General features: G+C 32.7%; 4 protein-coding genes and 1 non-coding gene across 5 annotated transcripts in view; 3 read left to right on the top strand and 2 right to left on the bottom strand.

Moving 5' to 3' along the window:
- LOC113391479 (epsin-2) overlaps window positions 1-2522 on the bottom strand; it is a 29565-nt gene extending 27043 nt beyond the window's left edge. Inside the window, exon 1 of the mRNA XM_064215922.1 lies at window positions 2372-2522. The gene's annotated coding sequence lies outside the window, so the exon portion shown is untranslated. The remainder of the gene's footprint in view (window positions 1-2371) is intronic.
- Window positions 2523-2705: 183 nt separating this feature from the next.
- LOC113391480 (nuclear pore complex protein Nup85) lies at window positions 2706-8613 on the top strand. Its single transcript, XM_064215921.1, has 9 exons — window positions 2706-2921; window positions 2989-3690; window positions 4454-4576; window positions 5537-5749; window positions 6005-6111; window positions 6566-6783; window positions 6893-7120; window positions 7356-7455; window positions 7716-8613. The coding sequence occupies exons 1-9, from the start codon at window positions 2808-2810 to the stop codon at window positions 7915-7917; spliced, it is 2007 nt and encodes a 668-aa protein (XP_064071991.1). The 5' UTR covers window positions 2706-2807; the 3' UTR covers window positions 7918-8613.
- Window positions 5203-5274, top strand: Trnam-cau (transfer RNA methionine (anticodon CAU)). The gene has a single exon. It is a non-coding gene; the product is annotated as a tRNA-Met (tRNA).
- Window positions 8614-9933: 1320 nt separating the features above from the next.
- Window positions 9934-10875, bottom strand: LOC113402057 (oxidized purine nucleoside triphosphate hydrolase-like). Its single transcript, XM_026642179.2, has one exon. It carries the CDS (start codon window positions 10757-10759, stop codon window positions 10259-10261), a length of 501 nt encoding a protein of 166 aa, XP_026497964.1. The 5' UTR covers window positions 10760-10875; the 3' UTR covers window positions 9934-10258.
- Window positions 10876-20011: 9136 nt separating this feature from the next.
- On the top strand, window positions 20012-24198 carry LOC113402061 (ecdysone oxidase-like). Its single transcript, XM_026642184.2, has 4 exons — window positions 20012-20136; window positions 20582-20726; window positions 21359-21492; window positions 22412-24198. The coding sequence occupies exons 2-4, from the start codon at window positions 20591-20593 to the stop codon at window positions 24014-24016; spliced, it is 1875 nt and encodes a 624-aa protein (XP_026497969.2). The 5' UTR covers window positions 20012-20136; window positions 20582-20590; the 3' UTR covers window positions 24017-24198.
- The last annotated feature ends 2737 nt before the right edge of the window (window positions 24199-26935 follow it).

Below are 26935 nucleotides of genomic sequence, written 5' to 3'. Positions count from 1 at the left end.
TTAAATTTTAAAAATTTGGAATTATCGTTTGTCTAAATCCACAGATAAAAACACTAATAATTAACACAGGTTAAAAAATTGAATATGAGAAACATATACAGCCCACATTTATTTCTTTAATCTTATCAAACATTCAATTAAAAAATAAAACGAAACAATTTATTTACATACAAATTACTGATTTATACTATATTTTATATAGGTACCCTTCATACTTGAAAATTATCCAAAAATAAATATCATGTTCCGGCTCACTCTGTAAGTCACATGTTTATGATGAGTCTTTTAAATAATAATATCATCAAGATACAAGTGATGTTGTGTGATAGGAAGTGACATTGTGAGTGCGACCGGGGCCGGCTCTACGTTGACCTTAAGTCCTGTTGTTTTACTAGAGAGGAAATCATTTTCGCATAATGTACTTCCTTTTATTTATCTTTTGTTTGTTTTACTACATATCTGTATTGCATTGGTAATTATTTTTATCTTGTATTGTAAATCAGAATTTTTATTGTCCAATTTAAATATGCTAAGGTTACGTTGTAGTAGTTTATTTGATGACTACTTTATATTTTATGTCAATTTTACATCTAACAAACTAATCTATTTTTTATATTAATCATTTGAGGTTACGACACCTAATTATGAGTATAGTTTTTACAGTCATAGTTGGTATTATTGTTTAGTAGTTTGATTTTATATCTACTCAAATATTTAAAGTTAACAGATAAAATAAACATTAGTTATTAATTTAAGATTAATGTTTTTCTTTTTCGTTCTTTAATTTTGTTTATTTACTAAAATCGGTCACAGAACAAAGTTCAGTGATTATATAAATAATAATATACTTTATGTAAACTGGCTTCTAATAAGATAAAACTTTGGACGAGTGGTTTTCGATAGTAAGTATATATTTTTTCAAATAAATCAAAATAACAAATAAAAATAAAGTTCTATTTTTATTTGTTATTTTGATATTTATAAATGATTACTAAGAGGTTATTACTCTAAATTATTATCTTCCGAGTAAAAGAACAAAGTTATCAACTGATGATAAACTAACACTGATATTGATAATATTATCGTTCTTTGTGTAAATAATACCAGAGATAATTTTTTTTTTTATTTGTCATACTCATTTTTCTTCAAAAATAATTTTCCAAAATTTTATGTACTTTTTTTAATTTGTAAGAGTTTAAAAACAATATAGCTTGTCCAATAAAATGAAAATCGTTGAATGCACTCAATGTTAATTAATTGCCATAAATGTTAACAAGAGGAAAAATTTATTAAGATTTAATTTGATTATCTGTCGCACTAAACTTTTAACTATATCACATGATTTGAAACCTTGATTGACTGAATTATTTGAATCATTTTCCTATTAATATTAGCAAAAAATGTCAATACAAATTAGCATTTTAATTCTAATTATTGTTTGAATAAATTCTTAGAGTAATTGTATGGGGTGCTTGGTTGTTCCTCAATATCTAGCTGAAATTTAATTATTTCGTAGAAAAGATTTATTTTAAATGCGATAAGATATTCCAGTACGATTATTAAAAGTTTGTCAAAGTTATAGAAATTTAATAAAAAAATATTACTTCTTAAAAGTATTCAATAGAAATTAATTTGTAAACTTACAAGTTTCTATGTTCTCGTACAAGACACACACAGCACTGTATATTCTGGGAAACTAAATTTCACACAAATACGAAATGACGTGCAATCTAAACCATAGCAGCTATCAATTGTTGATAAACTTTTATCACATCAAAGATACACATGAACACAAAGATATTTCACCTCGTACACATATGACGTCACAACAACCACCCGACTCGCGAATACACAAACAAATAGGCATTAACCAGATAATCACGGCCTAATTTCTGTTTCTTTGCAACAAGTTCGCCGCTACGTCAAAGTGAGACCAAAGTTTTCTTTGCGGATTACAACATCCCGATGCCACTCGACACTTAGACGAGGTGAAGGTCTACCGAACCGTGCATGAAACGGTGTCTCGGTCGAATCGCTGAATAAAAAGCGAGTGATAGGGAAAAGTTAACGCAACACTTACCAAATATATATGCGATGGTACTAAAAAAAATTGATTCCCTAATTCAGACTTATTTATGTAAACATATATCACATATTATACTATTATCACGTACCACAACACGATATTACTCGATTTACTTAACAATTTTGTACAATTTACATTTAAACAAAACACTTTTTGACGAATTGACAAAATCGCCTCATTCATGACAAATCAACATGTCCTCCAATACTGTATCCGGTCAAGTAAACGATGATTTAAGATTAAATAGTGTAAAGTATACTATATTACATTCATTTTTATATTTACCTTATTTTATAAATGTTGCTTTCTTTATCTTCTAAAAAACTCTATATATTTAGTACAAGGTTTAATTTTAAAATATTGTGACGATGATAATAAATGACTTCATTTTATCTGTGCCAGAACAGAATGAGCAAGCTAGCATTATCAAATTGTAACACAGATACCAAATGGTGACAACCTTCGATTTAATTCAATCTTTTGATCTATACATCAAATATTATATATATTTAGGATTATATATATATAATAAAATGTTATAATAAAATATTATTTACATTTTTTGTATGAATTCTGGACGCAATCCTTATATTTATAAGGAGTATTAATGGTCTATTGTGACATTGACAGTTTAAAAAAGTATGGACGCAAAGCATGACAGCATCGGAATAAAAATAATTGAAAGTTGAAACTTGAAAATAAACGGTTATGATCTTGTTTAATGTATACTTTTGACAGGAATTTCGAATTTGAACAAAATATGAATTTTTCGAGCTTTTCATCGAGTCCTCCAGCAATTAGCAACGTGCAATCAGTTAGGCGCGTTAAAACATTTGTGAGTAAATGTTTGAAATGTAACTTAAGGTTATGTTTTATCATTACTAAAAAACGATTTCTTTCAGGTATTACCAGACAAATGTTTAGAAAAGCGTGTAGGCTGCGCTTGGAGACGTGGCAATCAATTTGCTATATATCCTCGAAGCCAAAATGTGAACAAAACTACATTAGAAACAGCGACCAAAACTGACGACAAAATTTTGAACGTTCGTCAAGATGTAGTTCTTTTTACGCCAATTTTACGTAAGTTAGTCAACGAAGCCAACGGAACATTCTTATCTGTACAAAAACTGGTCGAAATATCAAAAAGTTCAGACAATCAGGTTGAGTTTCTGAAACTTTCCCGCCAATATCGTTCCATCATAAGAGTGTGCATAGAAAGTCTCCAAGAAGCAGCAGAAAAGGAAACAGATGGCCTACATAAAAACACATTGGTTTCATACATAACAATTTTTTATTCCATTGAATGTATATGGCATCTATGTGAAATATTATACATAGATATCATTCCTGGAGAAGTAGTATTACCGTTTTTATTGGAATGGGTACGATTCCATTTCCCTTGTCACGAGCAGACAGCTGCACAATTGCTTGAAGCATGTGAACGAGGTTCGGAAGACCACCCTGAGTACTGGGATACAGTAGTTGGTATGGTTGTGCAGGGTAGAGTGGATGTAGCCAGAGCATTACTTAAACTACATTCTGCAGCTGATTCTAATGAGTTTAAGCTCGTGGACAATTCATTGCGAAGTATGCCAGTTTACAGTGTAAGTAAATGAAAATTTCGATATATAGTTTATAAATATAATTCCTGTTTTAGCTGCCAAGTACAAAATATTTTTCCAAACTAAATTTTAGTATATTGTTAACAGAAGCATCAGTTTGCTCAAAATTTAAAGGGGGAATGTTTAATCTATATACTAACCATAGACAAATACAGTAGCAAGAAAATAATAAACCTATTTGAATAAACTACAAATATATTATTTTTATTCAAAACAGGTGATATTTATGACTTGCAAATGGCCAACTTGCGCATTTGAGCTAAGAAATATTAACTATCTCTTATATTGCCAATGATTCACCAACCTTGGAAACTAAGAGTTTATGTCCCCTGTGCCTGGAGTTACACTGTCCCACTTACTCTTTTAAATGAAGCACAAAACTAAGTATTGGCAGTAGTATATATGATGAGTGGGTGGTACTTGCCCAACCAGACAATTTACAAGTAAAATTAATTGCTTCAGTCAGTTTATTAATTATATTAATTGCTTTAGTCATTAGGGCTTAAACTCTGCTATTTGAAATTATATAAAATAGTAATTTCCGCCTGCAGCTTCGGCTTCGTATGAGAGGAGGCGGTAGGGCTAACTAAATATTTGCAGGATAAAAGTAACCCATGCCCTATTCTCAACTAGAATTTATCTCTATGCCAAATTTCCTTTGGCGGTTTTGCTGTGATTGACTAACACACATCCTTCCAAAATTTCGTATTTATAATATTAAGTAAGATGAATGATGTAATTTCAGGTATATGGTGGAATGTCAACAGGCGAGTTCACAATAACATGGAAACACTGGCAAGCAGAATGCCGGTCGAAGCTGAGCAGCAGGGTACTTGCACAACAGCCACAGCTTGAGCTCATCATGAGAGTGAGTGAATTTGTTTTAAAAAGTAAATAAGAATACAAGACTAAATACCCTCTTTATTAGGATACAGTAATTATTGGATACTCTTTATAAAAAAAGCATGATATTTTATATAAGGTTTTACATAAATTGCAATCAAAACACTGTTTGCATCTGCTTGCACCTCAATGCTCGCATGTGTGTCTGCTTAACAATGGGTTGTTCAAAGAAATTATTTCACTGCTATTTAGATAATTAAAAAAAAAACTAAACTGACAGTACAACTAATAATTAAAATTAATTGAAAATAAAATTGGTTAGATATTAAAAAAACCCACAAAAATAAAAAAAAAAACTAAAATTATTAGTGCTATTTTATATTTAATTTAAAGATTAAAGTGTATAAAATTTAAAAACAATCATCACAAATAGTTTACAATTGGTAAAAATGTTGCATTACGTCAAAAAAAACTTGTACCTAAAATAAAAATAAATAAATTAAGCAAACTATAGTTTAGGTAAATGGTATTTGAAAAAAATTCATATATTTTTTGTGTGTACTATATTGTTTATTATTACACTGAATGAAGAAAACTAAGAAACAAATCATGCATTAGATGTTGGTTTGTATTTCCGCATGAATATCTCGTAGCAGAGTGGCGCAGTGGAAGCGTGCTGGGCCCATAACCCAGAGGTCCGTGGATCGAAACCACGTTCTGCTATAACAAATTTTTGTAATATTTTTTGTTTATAATTTTTTTTAAGTTTTAAATATTTTGTATTTAAGACAAATACGTTGTTTTTAAAGAATATGCTATTATTCTTATTGAAAGAAAAATAGAGCCCACTGCCAATGTTTTTCGTATATACATCACGGTCATGGCTACATACAATGTATTGTAATGCTTGTAGTGTAGTATATATATTGTAATGCTTTTATTAAATAAATAAAAACTTAGATAAGCTTGTAATTTGAAATTCCAGCTAATGGTCGGCGAATACTCGGCGTTCGAGTCGATCCGACCGAAGTACAGCTCGTGGTTCGACGTGCTGGGGGGCTGGGTGCTGTTCACGGCGCCGTGGGTGCGGCGGCGCGAGCTGGGCGCGGCGGGCGCGGCGTGCGCCGGGCTGGCGCCGGCCGCGCGCTCGCACCTCGACGTCATGGTGCGCGCGCTGCTGGAGGGGGACCTGCATCAGGTGAGTGGCGCTCCGGCAGAGCGGAGCCGGCCGCGCCGGGTTAGCCCCGGCCAGAATTAAGATAATAACCATTAATAGACTGTTACATAAGTAGTGTCATTTTTTTTTTACAAAATCACAAATCGACCTAAGTATGAATATTACGTAATATTAAAAAAAAAAGAAATATATATCACTATTCGGGGATAAAAAGTGGAGACATTCCGATCAGGATTGGCATAATTTGACAGTAATTTTCTTTCTTTCTTTTAACAGGTGATCCATGAAATTCAGCAAATATCCGACAATGGTTGGTTTGCATCTCATTTAACAGACATCCTGTATCACTGTGGCAAATTGCAAATATTAGACCATCAAACTGAGTGAGTTTCTCTTAATTTTTTCTCTTATAATAGTTTACTGTACATATAATATAAAATATATTACACCGGTTTCTACAATATTTCTTTTGTTAGAAAGCCCTGATGTGCCTTACAGATTTGAAGTAAGAATGTTGCCACGAAGATATAAAAAAAACAACAAACAAATAATATATAGATTAAATAGAAATAATTGAATAGTATTTGCTTTAAATCGATTTATAATATTATTTAAATTTCAAATAATAATAATAAAACTACAAATTTATTATTATATTTTAATCTTGTAAAATAACTACTTTTCCAAGATTAATTGTTATGACAATATTGAAAAAAAAAATATTTGGCTTTTGTTTTGGTTGGAATAGTACAACTGTAGTGCCACTTGTGCAGTTCATACCAAACACTCGCTCAATAAATAAGTTCCAAATTAATCAATGTATGTATTTAATTTTAGCGTCACGAACCGTCTACGCGACAGTCTCATCCTAGAATACGGGTCACTTTTACTGGAACATAAATCCCTGTGGTCCGTCGGCCTGTCGTATCTCGCCTCGTGCTCCCCCGAAGGCCTGAAACGAGCCGAATTGCTGCTGGAACGAATGCCAATAGAGACCGAGGCTAAAGCCATGAGAGTTATGGCCGAGGCGAAAAAGTACGGACTACTCAGTGTCGGTACGTGTATATACTTTAGTAATCACAGCAAACTTCTGAATAAGTCCCGTGCATAAAATCGACCCGACAAATGATAGTATAATAACACGAACATCGGTCCGGTGTGCAGCGCAGAGCATCCCGGCGTGCGTGGGCGCGCGGCGGCTGGCGGCGCGCGGCGCGGCGGGCGCGGGCGCGGCGCTGGCGTGGGGCGCGCGCGCGCGCTGCGCGGCGCTGTGCTCGCGCGCGGCGCACGCGGCCCTGCGCGCCTACTGCGACGCGCGCCCGCTGCCCGCCGCCGACCTGCTGCTGTCCGCCGGCGCCACGCTGCTCATCGACGACACGCTGCTGCTGCTCGGTGCGTTACCATAATGAGGCTTACAAATGTTATGTTGAATATGCACGTAGCGTTAGGCAATATATTTAAAGGTGTTTTTAATTAGTATAGACTGTTTTTATCGATTTCTCTTTTTGCAACATAACTCTAAAAATGTGTCTTATATTTATATAAATGAATTAATTATTGTTTGTTTGTGTTATTGTGTGTCGTTAATTCGAGTTAAATTCTCATATATAATTTGTTTCTATTGCAGGAAAATATTGTGACTTTCATAGACTATATAAGAACAGAGAATTCAGGAAGGCAGCAAAACTTCTAATTTCTTTGATAACTTCCAATATTTCACCTGAATAGTGAGTATTAATAATTATTAATTTATTTCTTTGTAATGAAATACAGATACTTTTTTTTTTTGGTTACAGATATAATATTATTAAAGTAATAAATTATAAAAAAATCCCTATTGTCATTTATGACTGAAATTCATAAATGATACAACTTTAATTTTTATAATTTATTTTCCTCACTCAAGTTATTTCAATAATGTCTTTTCATCATAAAAAAATAATGAATAAATTGATATATATTATAAAATTTAAACCTTTTCCACTAGCTTCTGGCCTACTCTACTCTTGGACACTCTACCCCTGCTAGAAACAGATGAACCAGTTTTATCATCAGATGACACCTATGAGATTATGCTGTGTCTCGAATTGAGGTCCACTTGCCTTAGTAGTGAGAAAGCCGACTTACTCCGGTTGGCCCTGGCTAGAAACCTTGCACGGACTGCACTTATTGATGTTGATGATGAATAATGCTTATTGAAAAGTGTACGAGTATTTTTTGCAAGCTGGATAATTATTTTAGAATGTGTATATTATTGAGAAGGAAGTGTTTGTTTGAAATTGTAATGAGGATAATTTTGAATGTTTTTTTTAAGTATTACATTGATTGATGTTCACTCAAACAACCTTAGAGGGTATGTCAGGTTAAATGGATTCTGTGATAGCTCCACCAGAATTGTCCTTGCTGCTTATGAAGATTGTGTTTGGTGTATAAATTAAAAAAAAATGTTGACAAATTCGATTGATTAATGATTGTATTTTCGTGCCTTTTTCCGTGTCTAATTTTCCCAGTCATGATTGTAAGTTTTTTTCAATGTACTTCACATTTCTATTCAAATAAAATAACTTTGTTTTATGTATATTACATGAATTCCAAATGTACAAAATTGTCGAAATAAATATTAACATATTATAAAGCAATTGTTAATATGTAAAGTAAAATTATAAGTGCTCCATTCGATTAATAATCTGGAAATTAAATAAGTAATGAAAACCAAAAGTGCTCAAACACTTTCAATATAATTTGAGTATATTTGGGTTCATAATACCATTGATATCTTTATTTAAATATTTTATGTAAATGTTTTGTAGGCAATTGCGAAGATTTGACGTGTACATGCTGAAAAATCTGGGTTGTGTCATTTGTGGCCATTCACTACTTTGTTTGTTTAAATAATTCCATATAGTTCCGTGAACTAGGCTTTAGAATGGTTGTATTGTTCAAAAATCTTTTAGATAAAACAGGAGTATGAATTGCTATACGTATTCATGTTAAACAGAATGGATGCTAGTAGATTTATTAAAATACTGTTCTTTTATTAATGGTACTATGTCCCAAGACCAACATTAACTACCTATTGATAATTTTATAACATTATTGTGCATCACTAAGTAATTATTGTATAATTTTAATAACTGAATCGTAACAAATAGTATTAATATAAATATTGTGTACTTTAGCTTCACTTTTTACATACTAAGGTTGCATATCTGTGTGTGCATTTTTGTAATTTTATACAGTTTGGAGACAAATTTCTAATGTGAGTCAATGAACTATTGTAATTCCAGATTTTATTATTAATTTACTTCTGATGAAAAATTGTTGAATAAAAATGATTTATTAATTTTTTTATTATTTTCGTAGAACATAGTATCAATTTCACATTATTTTTTCAGTACAACTCCATAAAATACATCTTATTGTATATACTGCTGTGACAAATCATAGGGATTTGACAGCAGTATTTATTTAAACCAATTTTAATGTCGCACTTACGGCGTCCAGTAAAACTCGCACAAGTACAAATTCTCGTGTCTGAAATGAGCTACATTCTAAAAGTAACCTTAATGGTGCGGGCGCGTCCGTGCGGCAGATGGCTTGTTTCTCCAATCTCTTGAGCGCTGCCGTGATACTAGTTACCTAGACACCTTCAACATATTTTACGTAGGCCACCTTACCTCATGAAAATTCTTCCCCAAAAGATAAAATAATCATTCCATTAAATACATTATGAATTATGATGTAATCAGCTTATCTACTTTCTAATTTAAATTTATAAGTGATGTTTTGACAATAAAAAAATGGTACTAATTGCCAATTTGAAGGTTAAATTAAAAAAAAAAATTGATATATAGTCTCAGTTTTTATTAATCATAATTAAACAACACTGAGAATTTCAATTAGTGATTTTATTTGCAAGTTTTGAATTACTTTTTATTTCTACATTAAACAAATTTTTGAATAATATTGAAATGATTTCCATTTAATTATTTTTACAATGGTATACAAACTACCTGTACTGTAACCGTATCATGAGAAGTGCAAGTCAAAATATTATTTAAAAAATGTAACTCCATAAAATAAAAACTTTATTAAAAAGATTAAAATAAATTAGATAACATTATTAATGAATGATTCAATTAATGAAAATAATCTACATTATTTTTTTTGTAATGGCTAGTTATTAAAAATATAAGCACTTTATAAAAGCATATAAACACATAATTATTTAACATTTCTATAATAATTACAAAGATATTGGAATAGCTATGGTGTAATCTATTGGAGAATAATTCTCTGTATCTGTTTAAAACAAAAAGGGAACATCAAATTATAATTTTTATTTCTTAAATACTATGAATAACGTTGAAGTTATCTTATATTATCAGTAACTTATAAAACTAAAATCACAGTGGATGTAAATTAAATAGGTAACAAACAAATTGCCTTAAAACAACCTTTTTAGGGCAATTTTTTTAAACATAGAAAATAAAACAATGATCTGTTTTCATTTAGAAAACAATTAAACCATTACTTCTTATTTTTGTAAAACGTTTCCATAGATTTCAGTTCTTGTAGTTCATAATTCAATATAGTATCAAAACCTTTGTAATGGAATTTACCAAAGAATAATTTATTTTTTACCATGTAAGGAAACCAAATTCGGTCGTCAGGCCACATGTTGTCGAAAGGGACTTCATCGTACCCGTACCACTTTGGAGCCATTTCTTCTGTTTCAACCGGGACACCTTGATAATTAGAAGCTGAAAATACTCGTACATCCATTAACAGTGAATCTCCTTCAAAGGTGAATTCCAAATGACCTATATTTTTTAAATCGCACTTATTAACAACTACACAGCATTCTTCCTTTAATTCTCGTATTGCGGCATCAATAATTGTTTCATTTTGCTCCACTTTGCCGCCAAAACCGTTCCATTTATTTACACCAAAACCACGTTTCTTCAAGCCTAATAAGATTTGGGTTTCATTGCGCAGAAATACAAGTGTATAAACTTTCTTCAAAAACATTTTGTACCATTTATACGAATGAAAGATTGATCTCGTTAAAAATCAGTACTAGATATTATTTATAAATAACAGTTTCAAACTGTGGATTTCAAATAATTTGTTTGATAGACGTCAAACTATAAATGAAATGACATTTCGCGCGCAAAGTTTTGGATACACGTACTATGTACTTTAGAGACTATCCATGTTGAATCCAAAAAGTATTATACTTTTTATCACAAATTTTAAGTTAAATCACTTATTATAATGCAATCAATATCACAGCTTCCTACTTAAATTAACTAACAAAAATTGCATAATAATTTGCAATTACATTTTTGGTACGAAATTAAAAAATGGATTAATGTGCTTATGGAAAAAGTTTACTTACTGAAAAGTAGATTATATTTTTTTATTTATATTTTAATTAGGGATGCATCCGATACCGATACCGATATATCGGCGATACAGCAGGTTTTCCGATATATCGGTATCGGCGATATATTTCTGGCCGATACAACGATACTGTTCAAATTATATGTTTTAAAAAAGTAATGTAAACGCGCCTCTTGTTTTGTCATTTTCGTTGCAAACGAGATAATACTTTTTTTTTTAAACAAAAATTTGATTAATGTTTTTTTAGTTACTATCTCTTATTAATGAACCTTAATTACTGAGCTTAATTACCAATATTCACATTTCAAGTCTGTAACGTTTTATTTTAATATTTTTTTTTAAATAAAAACAATCAATCAACATGTCTACTTACATTTATTTTACCTTTATTTAAATTCGATAAGTGTATCGGTATCGGTATCGGTATCGTCGATATTTTTCTAAGAGTATCGGTATCGGTATCGTATCAGCAAAAAGGCGTATCGATGCATCCCTGATTTTAATTTATGAACATACTTATGACATAATGTTCATGAACATGGAGGAAATTATTATGATATTAACTCATAAATGTATACACTCCATCCAGATCCGTGTATCAATTGGTTTTGTAAATATATAATAAGCGATATTATAATAGACTTCAGCTTCACAGAGCAAGTTTGAGAAAGTTAAAATGTTCATATCGTAGGGTTCATGGACATTGGCACTGTAAGAAATATTCATTGTTTTTTCATCTCATTCATCGTCATCACCAACATTGGGAACTAAGATGTTATGTTCCTTATGCCTAGAGGCACACTACATACTTTCACTGACCTACAGATCCTTCAAACCGGAAAACAACAATACTAATTATTATTGCTGCTTGGTTGTGGAATATATTTTGATAAGTGGGTGGTATCTACCGAGCAGGTTTACACAAAGCACGTAAAAAATCAAAGTGCTTCACTTAAATTGATTGAACGATTTACAGACAATTTATTATAACATTATTAAAGTACATCTCATGGAAAGCGTGCATGTATCTGCGACAGACATACACTATGTACGACATGTGGAACAGCTAAAAATAGAACCTTTTGTAAAATGAAAAATAAACGTAAATTAATTCACGTCTATATTGTGTGCTACTGCACACAATGTAGACGTGGCACTGCGAGTCCCAGTTAGTCAGTCTGAAAGTATTTGTCAGTGTACTTTTCATTTTAATTTGTAAATAATATTCCAGATTTTTTATTATAATATACTTGTATTAATATCAACACTGATACAACTTACAAATACAATATGACAGATACAAATTGTTTCTAAAATGTTTGCTTTAAAACTCAAGATAGAGTTCTTTAGTTCGTTCAAAAATCCTTTGAAATTTTAGGTAAGTATTTATCTTGTTTATTTAATGGAAAATTGACTTTGCCTCGGTCTGAAAATATAATTATGTTAGCTTTTAAGTAAGCAGTTTACGTAAAATACGGAGGTGATGTTAGAGGAACCGCGTAAATAGGTATAATATTTTTGTATGTTGGACTAGTATTGGTACTAATTATAGTTAGATACATGTTTTACAGTTTAAATATAATCTAAAAAAAATGATTGCTAATCGTCGTATCATTTTATTACGTAATATTATTAAATAAAAAAGAAAAGTAATATATTACTGCAAATAATTATAATATTAAGTATTGTACGTCTGATGTTATTATACATTTTATGTATAAGATTTAAATATATAGTACGCAAAGAGTAGGTACGGTAGTACGCCCACTTTCTCTTTGCGTACTGAATATATTAATAAATACAGACAATTATTCATAAACATGATATGAAATATGAAAAATTCCCAACATAATTCAACTTTAAATTCAATTCAATTATTTATAGATGATAACTCAATAAATTAAAAATTCTCCGCGTCTTTTCTTATAAAACACTCGATTTGCAATTTTATGCAATACGTGGTCGCCATTTTTTATTAAGGCGTGGATATACGTGAATTGGTTTAATTTTAGTTACATTGATTTCTTTTCTTTTTTGCTAACCGTCATCGGAAAATCTAAAAAAAATATTAAAACCAATCACAAGTATTAGAAGTAATTATGGAAACGCCTCCTTCTGAATTTCTCATTATAATAGGAAATTCAGAGGGAGGCCAATTATATTTAAATTCCAATTAAAAAAGGGCAATAATTATCAGCCTTTTTTTAAATTGGAATATTTAGTAACACAATACTAAGGGAACCTTCGATATATTTTTGCGGAATATGTAGAATAGAATTGTAGGAATATGTGTATATTATTAATATATTTAACCATAATTATACGTAATCGACAAAGTAAATCAGTGCAGACGAGACGTTGCGCTGAATGGACATTCTGCTCAGGACACATGCGAGGTGATGCGAGGTGTCCGTGCGCCATATTTATCGGTAATGCCGAATAGATCAAGATCAAAGACCTGTGTATATCCTCTTAAAGTACACCTCTTAATCGATCGGCTTCGATCGTCTAGTTCGATGTTATTGTGGAGGTAAATGGATTGAATTGTTTGATGTGTATGTACGTATGTACGTATCAATCATCGAGTTGCTATAGTAAATTGGCATAACCTATATGAAATGGTCAAGTCCGATTGCGTCAATTCAATGTCAAAGTAGTTTATTTTGCGTTATTTCTCTTGTAGTTAAAATAGACTATAGAACCCACTGAGGTAACTACTAAAATTATAAACATTGTTCATAAATATTTTATTTTAATTAGATGCTATTTCATAAAATCTAGTAAAGTAGTAGTAATATATCCAATAAAGTTATTTTGTATGTTATATGTAAATTAAATTAAATCTAATTAAATTGACAATAAAGTAAATATTCGCGTCTGTCCATTTTTTCGCCAACTTCTAATATATTCTCATATTTATCTGTTTATGTATGTCTCAAGTAGTAGTAGTATATATATATATATCTGTATATATATATATATACGGATCGACTTCCGTCAGTTATCACACACCCTGCCTGGTTTCTAATCCATTACTATTTTTATGAACTACTTAGACAATATAATCCAAACAAATCGAACACAAAATGAATTGTTAATCAAAATATCAAATAAATACATCACTTGATTTTATCGTTTCGTTGAATCATTGTGAGTCGATTTTGGTTACAGAATGTAATTTATTTGCGGTTGAATAAACCGTTTTTTTTCGACCAAAAGGACGAAAAAAAGGAAGCAACCAAATAACAATGAATGGTGCTTCAGTTCTACACCTTTTAATCTTACCAAGAATAATGTAAGCGTTTTGAGATTGATTTTTTATTGCAGTTCGAAGTAAAGGGTCACAACGTATGTATATGTTACTGTAAAAGCTCGAATTAAGGTAAATTTTAAGATTTTCCAGTAATACTAAGATTTACCGACATGAGTTGGTAAATGTAAGTATTTATTATAAAGGGACGACTTTTTCGGACTTTCACCATTCCTACCTTTTTTTTTGTTTTACGCATTCTGCCCGATTGGAGGACCGGGATGGGTATGTGGGACTCAACCGGGGCCTAATGCCCCGTGCCGGGCACGCTAATGCCATGTCCTACCCACTAAAACCTCCTCGGGTTTCCACCGCGCCACATAATGGTGGGGCTACGGGAACGCCATGGCTTACAACCAAGGCCCCGCCTGCGGTGGCCACCGTAAGGCGGCCAAATAAATGAATGCGCGCCTAAAGGCGCGCCTTCCTCCGCTGCCTCCGTCCCTTTAACGTAACGGACTCCCCCGAGTCTGCCACTGGAGGCCGGGCGCCAAGGGCCGACGCCTTGCGGCGGATAGGATGACTGGCTCTGCCGCTGACCACCGATGTACGACCACACCTCCGACGCTCATAACGAGACACCCCCCCTTCCTGTCAACGAGGCCGCTCACACAGTCCACTCCGCTGGTCGTAGAAGTACCAGGAGCATCCCTCCGCATCAGTCTTAGCCGTGGCCGACGAGCAAGCTCGAGCCGGCACCGTTGCCCGGGGTGCGCCACGAGGAGGCGACTGACATGCACCCCATCACCATTCCAACCTAACCTAACATGTAAATCCTAAGATTTACCAAGTGAATGATGGTAAATGTTCGAAAATGTTCGAATCCCAAAGTTTTATCGACATTTACCATTCATAATCGGTAAATCTTAGGATTTACTGAAAAATCTTAGGATTTACCGTAGTTCGAGCTTTTACAGTAACATATACAATAAACCATAGCGAATATCAATAAATATTTTCAAAAGTTTTCCAAATATGTTATGTAAATGTCCCCTTAATAAATAGTACTGTTAGGGCCATTAGAATGTTTCACTTCTTCACTGTTCAGTTTAATAATAGCCATGATAAGGTTATTAATTATAGGCTAAACGAATCAATTTGAGCGTCAGTTTTGTGTTAATTATATTAATCATTGGTTAAAACGAAAGGTTTCAATGGTACACACTATACAAAGAGTCTAGCGAATCCCTCCCAAGTTGTACGAAGTCCGCTCGGGTGATTTATAATTAAAATATTTGAGAATATTTCATCGATGAGATTCACTCATTTTGCTCCGGTAAAAGTAGCAAAATTTAAGTTGAATTGGCAGGCTGCCAATGTTGCCACAGATTTATTGAAATAATTAATTAGTCAACCCTTATATGTTTTTATCATATGTAAATAACTGGATAAATACTTGATTCAGAAACCATGAAAACAATTTTAATTTACTTCGAAATTTAATCCGGCTACGAATTATTATACCCATGATAACTTTAGACACAGAACATCTGTATTCAAAAAGTGACATTAATAAAAACAGTTGTTTGTCTTGCTATATCCCGAATGAAGTTAGTTTAGAGTCAATGTCGCTCGTACTAATGATGATGGATAGAACAGTCAAACGAATAAATATTTACATTACAGGTCACACAGGCGGCTATTATAGGGGGATTTCCCTATGGGCCGATTAGTTCCGAGTCTTGGGCGGCAAAATTTCCTAACTCAAAACGTTGAATTTGTCACAACTTAGATATTCTAGAAATAGAATTGGACATTCGGAGCTAATAAAATTTATGTTAGTTATCGGTTTCGGTCAAAGTTGCCCGACAAAATTGCCTTCCACTAGTTTAATTAGGTCACACCGCTGTCACTATACGTGGTCCATAATTATACTCCATGACGTACGCGGTAGGTTTTTGTAATTATACTCGCATTCGTTGGAGATGAATCAAGTTTGATTTTTATTATTTCCATACAAGGAAATGGAATGTAGTATTTCTGATGTCATTTTCATTGGAATAATTTGTTAGACGTCGTTTTCTCAATTCATCCGTTTAAAAAATATAAACATAAAACATAATCAGCCTGTAAATTTCCCACTGCTGGGCTAAGGCCTCCTCTCCCGTTGAGGAGAAGGTATGGAGCATATTCCACCACGCTGCTCCAATGCGGGTTGGTGGAATACACATGTGGCAGAATTTCGTTGAAATTAGACACATGCAGGTTTCCTCACGATGTTTTCCTTCACCACCGAGCACGAGATGAATTATAAACAAATTAAGCACATGTAAATTCAGTGGTGCCTGCCTGGGTTTGAACCCGAAATCATCGGTTAAGATGCACGCGTTCTAACCACTGGGCCATCTCGGCTCATATTGTTTGTCCGTTTATATTGTTTTATATAAGGAGATGCATATTTTTTTTATTTATAATGTGACACATATTTGTATGAAAAGAAAAAAAATATACAAAAAAAGTTCAAAAGTTTTATCAAAATCAAAATATACTTTATTCAGGAATTAAACTTGTAAACGACAAGCACTTTGCAGAAGTTTATTAAACGTTAACCGGCTCCGAATATAGATTCTATCGAAAAGTATTTGTGATTCAAAGTTATATAAGTGCAACTAAAATTTATAATTATAATATGTCCTGCCTCAAAGTCAACTAGTATTAGTTTTTTTATCATCTATATATTTATTAACTATTGGGTCGCATGCGAAACATTTCGTTTATTTAACAAATACAAATAATTTACAAATATTGGACAACATCACATACATTACTCTGATCCCAATGTAAGTAGCTAAAGCACTTGTGTTATGGAAAATCAGAAGTAACGACGGTACCACATACACCCAGACCCAAGACAACATAGAAAACTAATGAACTTTTTCTACATCGACTCGGCCGGGGTCGAACCCGGGACCTCGGAGTGGCGTACCCATGAAAACCGGTGTACACACTACTCGACCACGGAGGTCGTCGTTTAACAGATTTTAACAAATTTATAACCGTGGTATATCAGCGACTATCGTACTTATTCGCCAGCTACAAATGTGTAGTGCGTACCCTTGCAGCCTCGCGCCGCAGGGTTGGCGCTATGCTAATGTATTAATCAAGTGAAAGATTCGTTCGGATCATTTGTATTCCGCATATAATGAATTGATCGTGTGAAATGGGAACTAAATGTTACCGCAACGAGATTATCCACGGTTTAATTGATGTGTCGTATTTCACATATTTGTAAGCGTTGTTTTACAGAGGACAGTTTTGAACTTACGGGCAACATTAGGGAGGACGTGGCCTCATATTCAAATGAAATAATCTTCTCTTATCCTTTTTATAAATATTAATTAAACATAATGGCCGCATAAAGCTCGGTCTACTCTTCTATTAAACAAATGGGATAGGAGCTTACCCCAACAGGCGGCTTCAGTGTAGGTACTTGGACCCACATATGTATGTATGTATTGCTTAACGAAGTTTCCTGACTATGGAGTTTAGATTAATTAAGCAAAAATAGTATTATTGACCTATTCATTCTTCTTTTAATAAACATACCTCCACAGACGTGTTGTCCGCACCTTTGATCTGTTTTTCTATTATTTTCGAGTTTATAAGTTTGATGTGAATGTTAATATGTTGACAATTAATATTTTTTTAATAGCAAATATTTAATGATCTCTGAAACATTTCTTAATTAATAAAAGAGCTCTTGGAGTTTGGAAGAAAGTGATTAAAATTCAAAGTTTATCTAGAAGTTGAGAAGTAGAACAGACTTGTTACACTTGTAGTAATCAGGTTTTGAATGGAAAAGGAAAGCGTTTTTATAGATTTAGATATTAACATTACATCTGTTGGCATATAAGAACGCAACCTTATTTGTTTATTAGTTGACAACTTTTATTTTATATTATTTTTCTTAATCGGTGATTGTCATGTAAGCTTTGTAACCTTTTGTTACGTTCGTTGCATTTTTCTAAGTAATCGTTTATTTATTTCCACCTAAATATCAACAATATAGAACAATATTATATTGTATAGAATCGCACCCCCGGTGCGATACAGTCACTTGCGAAAATGTAATTTTTCAGGAGAAGCATTTAAAAATTTGACATTCTCATCATCATGAATGACAATTATGAATTTTTGCAAAAGTGAAGGTCTCGAACCGGGGTTGCGAATATTATTATTCTTTCAAAGTTCGGTAATGTATCTCCAAGCCCCCCGGTGTTGCAGACATACTTGGACAGTTGTAGTCACTTCCATCAAGTGAGCCTCATATAAAAAAAGAAAAAAAAATGCAATCCGTTTTGAATCTACAGTTACCCAAATGTACTTTAAATATTTTAGTAATTTTTATATTGAATATTTTTGTTCTTTATTATCACTAAGATAGGACCAGCTGTTTGTTTATATTCGTGTTTAACTATGTACGTCCTACCTAGAATATTCAAAGAATTTAATTTACTGCACGCCCCATTCCATTATTTCTGGTGCGTAGCTTCATTAACTTAACATTCAACTTTTAATAACTTTGAAAGTGCTAAGCCAAATTAAAAAATTCAAAATACGACAAACAGTTAAAGTAACAGCATGTAAATATCACATCGCTGGGCTAAAGCTTCACTCCACCACGCTGCTCCAATACGGATTGGTGGATATATATGTGGCAGAATTTCCTTGACTGCCGAGCGCGAGATAAATTATAAAAATAAATACAGTTCATGGAAATTCAGTGGTGTTCACCTGGTTTTGAACCCGCTATCATCGTTTAAGTTGCACGCGTTCGAACTGGACCTTTTCGGCTCTCTAAAAGGCGACAAGTCCCGTTATAATATCTACCTTTTTAATTAAGAGTAATTAATATTTTACCTATGCGCTTGTTTAGGTATCATTCTATAAATTAGTACCGCTCGTGTAGGATTGTCTAAGTCATCATCACTACCAGTGGCGTTTAAACACTATACAATACAAGTACCAGTATTGACACCTAACTCCACCTAGTAATTTATGTTGGTTAGGCATTATAGATAATAATAAGAAATAATAATAGTTATTGAAATAGTCTTTGTGAAATTGTCAGTGTAACAAAAAATAAGGCATTAATTTATTGGAGTCCCTTGTCACGGGCCATATACATATAAAGTCCTTAGACAGTTAGCGCCAGACAGTCCTAACTTTTGCATATACCTGAGCTTATGAGTTCTACAGATATGGTTATATAGATTTCATAAGTCTATATATATATAGACTGAATATATGAATATAGACAAAAACAAAACAGTAGCTTATCCTCCTCTGTCTATTAAATTTTTGTATTTTTTGTTCGGTAGTTATTAGAGAACGGTAAAACAATAAAAAAAAAGTAAGAGTAGAAAAAAAAGCAAACAGACGAAAAATTGTTAATTAATAAACACAGAGAGAATATTCCAAATTATTAATCAAATCCACCGCACGAATCTGTTTACAATTAACAGTTAATATTGTTTATTTTTAATCGTTGGCGATAGTATAATCTGAATATAAATATTGTTTATGATTTAACATTGTTTATTCGATAAATATATCAGTTGAATCGAAGAGGTCTCTCGACAAGACGTGTACATATTTTGTTACAATTTACTTTAAATACAATTCAATTTGTACAACTATGTTTAATGTACTGTTTTAGTCAATTTAGAATTAAATGATTTGAGCTTATCAGGTGATTTAATTTTTTTAATTTGATGTCATAATTTTAGTGGATGTAGGAGATGAGTTCCTTATATATACGTTAAGAAGACCTTATTCTACTGTTAAAGATCACTGTTTAGTATTTTAGGTTTCGATTTGAAGGATGAGCGAGACAGTGATATTGCAGGCATAAGGGAACTTTTAGTGATAATATTTTTTATAGTGCCAATGTGCATAGTCAGTAACACTTTCCATCAGATGGCGCGTTGGCAGTTTTGAAGCGGATACGTAATTATTTATAACACCGTTTATGATGTCGAAACTATTTTTTGAGGAATTCCGAGAACAACAATTCGGTGACGCAACTAGTGACAGAGTATGAAATATAATGAATTAATTCATCAGAAAAATAGTAACGAAAAATGTATATATTAAACCAACCTATTATAAATAAAAAAAACTACGTATATTTTCAGGATTCAGCGATGACATGCTTAAGCAATCAGTGCCCAAACCAAGGTCCAGCTGGGGCTGTTTTCGTAAATTTGATATCGCATTTGTTGACCGCACAGTGCCTTATCACAGAACCATGGCCTGAGGACCACGGACCACGTGTCAGAGGTACTTAATATTAAAAATATTATTTTTTCGAGTCGTTCGTTTCTATATAACGATATAACATTATACAATGTTTTATTCTATTGGGCTCGTCTTAATTTCTTCTCGGATTCTTGACGCGGCGCGGGTTGGGAAAGCCTCACCGATGATGGTCAAGTCTTAGACTATTGGTGATGCATCTCAGAGTCTTTTATAAATCAACTTGCGCTATTGATACTTATTCTTTTATATAATTCGGTATTATTTTGCCTAGTAACATTTAGTGAAACATTTTAAGAGGTATTAATTTTAAATTACGATCATAAGCGCAATGGTTTACTGGCCGCCCAGCGATGTTTAAACTCGTAGGTTCAAGCCTAAACCCTTGGGCTATTGTGGTCCCCACTCCGAGCACAAGCTTTGGTCTTAATTGGGGGGTTAAATAGGACTATTAGTAAGTCGTCTTTTAAAAAAATGCTAATAAATAGATCTAATCTTTCTAAACTAATTTTAAAAAATAGGAGACCTGAAGTATTTTTACCTGTAATATATGTACTGTTTACAATTAAACACATTATTTTATACGTTTATTCGATACTAAGTTTACAATATTGCGATAGATTATAATCTAACGGTATAAACATATTAAATTTCAGATAATGACAGCTTCGATTTCATCATAGTCGGTTCTGGAACCGCTGGTTCGATTGTCGCCAACCGTTTGTCAGAAGTCAAGGAATGGAAGGTCTTACTAATTGAAGCTGGAGATAATCCCCCAGTTGAGAGTATTGTAAGTATAGCCGCTGTCAATATTTGCTACGGAAGGGTTTCGGGTGCTTTATATAGAAACGATCCAATACTTTTAACTAACCTAGCATCAAGTGGCTGGTTCGCCATCGATCATCCCATTATAAAAGAATACCATATAATTAAAAAATTATAATAATAGTCATTATCTGATTTGAAGTCGGCTAGAAAAAAATACTTTATTTTTATTCTTATTATATATTTATTTTATAGGTAGGCGTGCAGGCAAATACCCCACCTGATGGGAAGTGGTGACCACTAATAAACACTAGCGCATTGAGAAATATTAACCATTCTTTACATTGCCAAGGCCGCTCCCAATTTTGGGAGCTAAGATGTTACGTTCCTTTGTGCCTGTAGTTACACTGGCTCTCTCACCTCTCATGATACTGAGTATAGCCGAGCCGTTTATCTGTATAATATCTGATGCGTGGGTGGTACCTACCCAGACGGTATTGCATAACGCATTACTACCAAGCTTCGGCATTTTTAAACGTATATTATTGCTCTATAATTTTGCCAATTTTAATATATTATTCTTTTAATTATGGTCCCTATTTAATTTTCAAAAACAAAATTAGAAGATTTTCTTATTTGTTAGATTTCCAATGCCTTACTAGTCTAAGTCTAAGACTGACTATAAAAATAAATGCTTCTGATGTACATGTTATAGTAGTCTGCTTCATCGGTATCAAATAAAAAATACCTCCAGTTACAATTTTCATCTGCGTACTTTCTATTTTTCATATCGAACTTTGAAGTTTTTGCTAACTTGAAAATTGTAATTAAAACTGAATTAATTACATATATAGAATACACTAAAATGACGAGAGAAAGTACAATCGGTTATATTTATCACAATTACAAACCTTATCAAAGGTACAGGTTTATAATTTTTTTAGATTCCAAACTTCTCTGGAGCGACACATAGAAGTGACCAAGTATGGCAATACTACACAGAAAAAGATGAAACGACGAATAGAGGTTGTGAGGATGGAAAATCGTTTTGGCCTAGAGGCAGAATGCTTGGTGGCACTGGTTCTATTAATGGACTTCTTCACATGAGAGGCAGTTCCGGCGATTATGAACCATGGCATTTAACAGACGATGATGGTTGGGATTGGCCAAATATTAAGAAATATTTTATGAAAAGCGAAAAAAATGTAGATCCTATAATAATTAATGATCCAGTTTTAAGAAAAAACCACGGAACCGACGGCTTGTATATTGTTGATAAATTAAATTTCACTCACCCTGACATAGTTAATAAATTAATTCAAGCTTATATTGAAATGGGATTAACTTATCTAGATGATATAAATGGGCCTACGCAGATGGGATTTGGAAGGATACAGGGTGGCAATCATAAAGGTAGAAGAGTTAGTTCAGCAACAGCGTTTCTAAATTCGGCTAGGGATCGTGAAAATTTATATATTTTGAAAAATACCTTTGTTGATAAAATTATTTTTAAAGATTCAAAAGCAGTTGGAGTTACAATTACGAAGCTAAATGAAGAAGAGTTGACTTATTATGCTTCAAAAGAAGTGATAGTAAGTGCTGGTACCATAAATACACCCGTGTTGTTGATGCTATCAGGGATTGGGCCAAAAAAACACTTAGAAGAATTAAAAATAGATGTCATAGCAGACCTACCGGTTGGAGAAAATTTACAAGATCACGTACGCATACCTGTACCGTTTACCTTGAATACAGGAGCAGTAAAAAAATCAAGTGACTATTGGCTTAAAGCAGCAGCACAATATCTGTTCGATCAAAGCGGACCACATGCTACTAATTACGACCAACCTAATATTAATGCATTTATTTCCGTACCAAGTGGTAAACAGTTACCTGATGTACAAATAGATCATAATTACTTTGTACCAAATACATCTTATATTTATCCCATGTGTAGAAACATAATGTCATTCACTGACGATATTTGTAAACAGTTTTCAGAAGTCAATGCAAAAAATGAAATGATAATATTGTTTGTATCTCTATGTAGACCGTTTTCAAAGGGTAAAATAATTTTACGCTCTAAGGTATCTACTGATCATCCAAAAATATATCCTAAATATTTCAGCGACAAACGTGATATGTCTACTTTTATCAAAAGCCTCAAACGTGTCACTGATATAGTTGAGACTAAAGTTTTTAAAGAAGCGGGAGCAAAACTTGAAAGAATAAAATTTAAAGATTGCGATGGTTTTGAGTTTAGAAGTAATGAATACTGGGAATGCATGGCAAGAACTGTAACTTATAATGTTTACCATCCAGTTGGGACAGCTAAGATGGGAAAAGTTGATGATCCCACTAGTGTAGTTGATAGTGAGTTAAAGGTTTTAGGTATAAAAGGCTTAAGAATAGTAGATGCAAGTGTCATGCCAACTATAACAAGTGTAAATACTAACGCGCCTACGATGATCATAGCAGAAAGAGCTTCAGATTTTATTAAATTTGAATACTGGACTCGGACCTCGGACTGGCTGAACGATGAACTTTAATTTTGTCATAATAAGAATGTTGTGATTTAAAAAATAATTTGAGCAGGTTTTGAATAAATTTTGAATAAAGTTTTGATTAAAAATGCTTGCTAATTTTATTTGTGAATAGGTATTTTGAATTTAATTGATATGTAACTAACAAGTTAGAAAATTTTAATAAAATAAATAAATATATAGTTTTATCCACATTTTTCATTTAAAAGATGTTATTAATTATTAAATTAGTTTGCTTCATATAGCTTTTTTTTTAAATAACTAAAAAACCTTTAAAATCTTTATAACTTTGATACCAAAGAGTATATACAAATATAAATTGACTGTCAAATTTCGACAATGCTATGATCGATATAAAATGCTTATGCATTTTATTAATTCACAATATTCTCGTATTTGCTTCTATTTCTGTCGTCGATAAGGGAATATCACCATTAGTGAAAAAATCTGTTGCGATTAAGTTTTATGTAGATGTTGAAAACGACGACCGCGAAGAGACTTGTATAATTTATTCAACAGTCAAAAAATGTTGTCTGACCGATACCAGGAGTACAGAAGAAGATTGTGAGGTAATGGACGTTCACAGTGATACCTTCAACCTTGTGAAACCTAAGGATCGGACCACATTAACATATTTTATCCCAGCAATATATCAACATGACTTACTTGGTTATTGTGAAATAGTGTTACTATATAATTGCGATCAGACACAAGAAAAGTTAAAGATTCATATTCCGTTTAACACTACATTGCAAGATCGGAAAAGATCTTTGATTAAAGATTATGTTAATGATAAAGCTATTAGGTGTCAAACAATAGATCAGAACTCTTTAGACAATTGTTCACCTACCGATTGTGATGTCAAATATTATGGTCAAAGGCCTTTTTATGATGTAAATATTAAGAGATGCATTAAAGCGCCTCTTTGTTTAGGAGATATAGATAAAGAATTACCAGACATTGTATATGTTTCAAAAGCAAATGTATGTAAAGATTTAAGTTCACCATTATCAATTCAAGATGTTTACTTAATCAGCAGTGGACTTGGAACGGTTGCAATTGCACCCGATGAAGCAGATGTAGTAAGAGTCAGGTTAAAATCTAATTGTTCAACAATTTCTCAAAACCTGCTACTTCTAAAAGATCTCATGTATGGAAGATTGTGTCCATGTGATGATGGAGAAATAGACTACAAAAACGGTTGCATATCTGCAGTATTATCCATAATCTTGTATATTTTATCTGTGTGTGCAGGATTGCTGTCTTTTATATGTTGTATTAATACTACTGTGTGGGTAAATAAACAATGGTTGAATGGCAACATTGAAGATCTCTCGAAGAGAATCCAAAGTAAATTTAAAAGGACGAAAAAAGTTCATCCATTATCTCCATATAGACAAAAAGTGCAAAATTCGTTGCTACGCGAAGTTATTGTCGATGATATTCCCATAGAATTGCGTGACAGTATTCTCAACATGTGTAATAAAGTCGAGAAGGAAGTACATAAGAAGAATCGGTATCGAAAGTCAAGTACCGGTAGTCAAATAAGTCTACAGAAGAAAAGAAAAGTTTCTCCGTCAACGATTTCACTTTCATCAGACATAGACGGTTGAGATAGAAATGCATTCGTTGAATAAATCATGTCACAAAGATTTGTATTTGTTTTTTTTTTTGAAGTAACGATTATATATGCATAATTTTTTCGACATTACAATGCACCATATTCTCTTAGTATTATATATCAACGTAAGAGACCCTGGCTCACACATTTAATTATTGTTATTTTAGTAATAGTCATTTTGTTGCCAACTCGTTTCTTACGTCGTGGCTGACTGGTAATCTTAAGTTTATTATAGAGTTTTATAGGGCAAGAGTTTATTGTACTTGTTACTCTGATTAAATATCACAAATACAACAGAATACTCAGGTGCCAGGCTCTCTTCCTCTGCCTTTAAATTATTAGTTTGGCAAAAATGTTCTCAAGAAAAGTTTATAATAGGTCCCTGTAATCTAATTTCTTATTCTAAGAAACTTATGTTTGATTCAAAAAGTGGACTTAACTTACAAAAGATATTTAAGCCATTATAAAGAGAGACATCAAGGAATAATTATAGTATCATGTTTGTGTTCAATAACAACAATAGGAAAACACATTTTTATGGAGTAATTATTCATATAAATTTCGCATTCTGCGGATTTAAGGGATAATCGATTTTGCTAAGTTAAATTACGCCACGTATTATGTAATTTGTAAAAACCCTTGGACAAAAATCAGACTTGAAAAGTTCTGGTTGGTTTTATTTTCAGATTTTTTCCCTTGGTTTTTGTGCATGGCGGGCTGGTGGACCACGAAGGTAATGTAAGAATTTAAATATGATATCATAGTTTTTAGTTTTAATATAAATTCATATTTAGGCATTATTATTTGCCATAATTGATTTTATAAATCTTTTTTTTTTATTTAATATTTTTACGGCTCGTTCACACGCAAATCCGTCATTTACGTTTCCATTGGATGGAATTGAAGATTGAGGGGATTTGATGTTCACCTTAAATTACATTAGCAGCTTGTAAATTTCCCACTGCTGTTCTAAGGCCTCCTCTCCCTTCGAGGAGAAGGTATGCAGCATATTCCACCACGCTGCTCCAATGCGGGTTGGTGGAATACACATATGACAGAATTTCGTTGAAATAAGATACAAGCAAGTTTCCTCATGATGTTTTCCTTCACCGCCGAGCACGAGATGAATTATAAACACAAATTAAGCACATGAAAATTCAGTGGTGCTTGCCTGGGTTTAAACCCGCAGGTTTGAAGGTATCCTTCAGAAAAACTAAGCGTCACAGTTAAAACAGTCAGCCAGGACATTTGTTTATAGATAATTTATTACTTTCGTAAGAAATCTTCAATACTAAAAAATATGG

The sequence above is a fragment of the Vanessa tameamea genome, chromosome 9 (assembly GCF_037043105.1).
Source record: "Vanessa tameamea isolate UH-Manoa-2023 chromosome 9, ilVanTame1 primary haplotype, whole genome shotgun sequence".
NCBI classification, from domain to species: Eukaryota; Metazoa; Arthropoda; class Insecta; order Lepidoptera; family Nymphalidae; genus Vanessa; species Vanessa tameamea.
This window is presented reverse-complemented; position numbering and strand designations above follow the sequence as displayed.

Excerpts from the sequence above, each read along its gene's own strand:
- LOC113391480 (XM_064215921.1), top strand. The coding sequence starts at position 2,808 with ATGTATACTTTTGACAGGAATTTCGAATTTGAACAAAATATGAATTTT. Across the intron at positions 5,750-6,004 it reads TGGAGGGGGACCTGCATCAG|GTGATCCATGAAATTCAGCA; the intron begins GTGAGTGGCGCT and ends TTCTTTTAACAG. Across the intron at positions 6,112-6,565 it reads ATATTAGACCATCAAACTGA|CGTCACGAACCGTCTACGCG; the intron begins GTGAGTTTCTCT and ends ATTTAATTTTAG.
- LOC113402057 (XM_026642179.2), bottom strand. The coding sequence starts at position 10,759 with ATGTTTTTGAAGAAAGTTTATACACTTGTATTTCTGCGCAATGAAACC.
- LOC113402061 (XM_026642184.2), top strand. The coding sequence starts at position 20,591 with ATGACATGCTTAAGCAATCAGTGCCCAAACCAAGGTCCAGCTGGGGCT. Across the intron at positions 20,727-21,358 it reads CCACGGACCACGTGTCAGAG|ATAATGACAGCTTCGATTTC; the intron begins GTACTTAATATT and ends ATTAAATTTCAG. Across the intron at positions 21,493-22,411 it reads ATCCCCCAGTTGAGAGTATT|ATTCCAAACTTCTCTGGAGC; the intron begins GTAAGTATAGCC and ends TAATTTTTTTAG.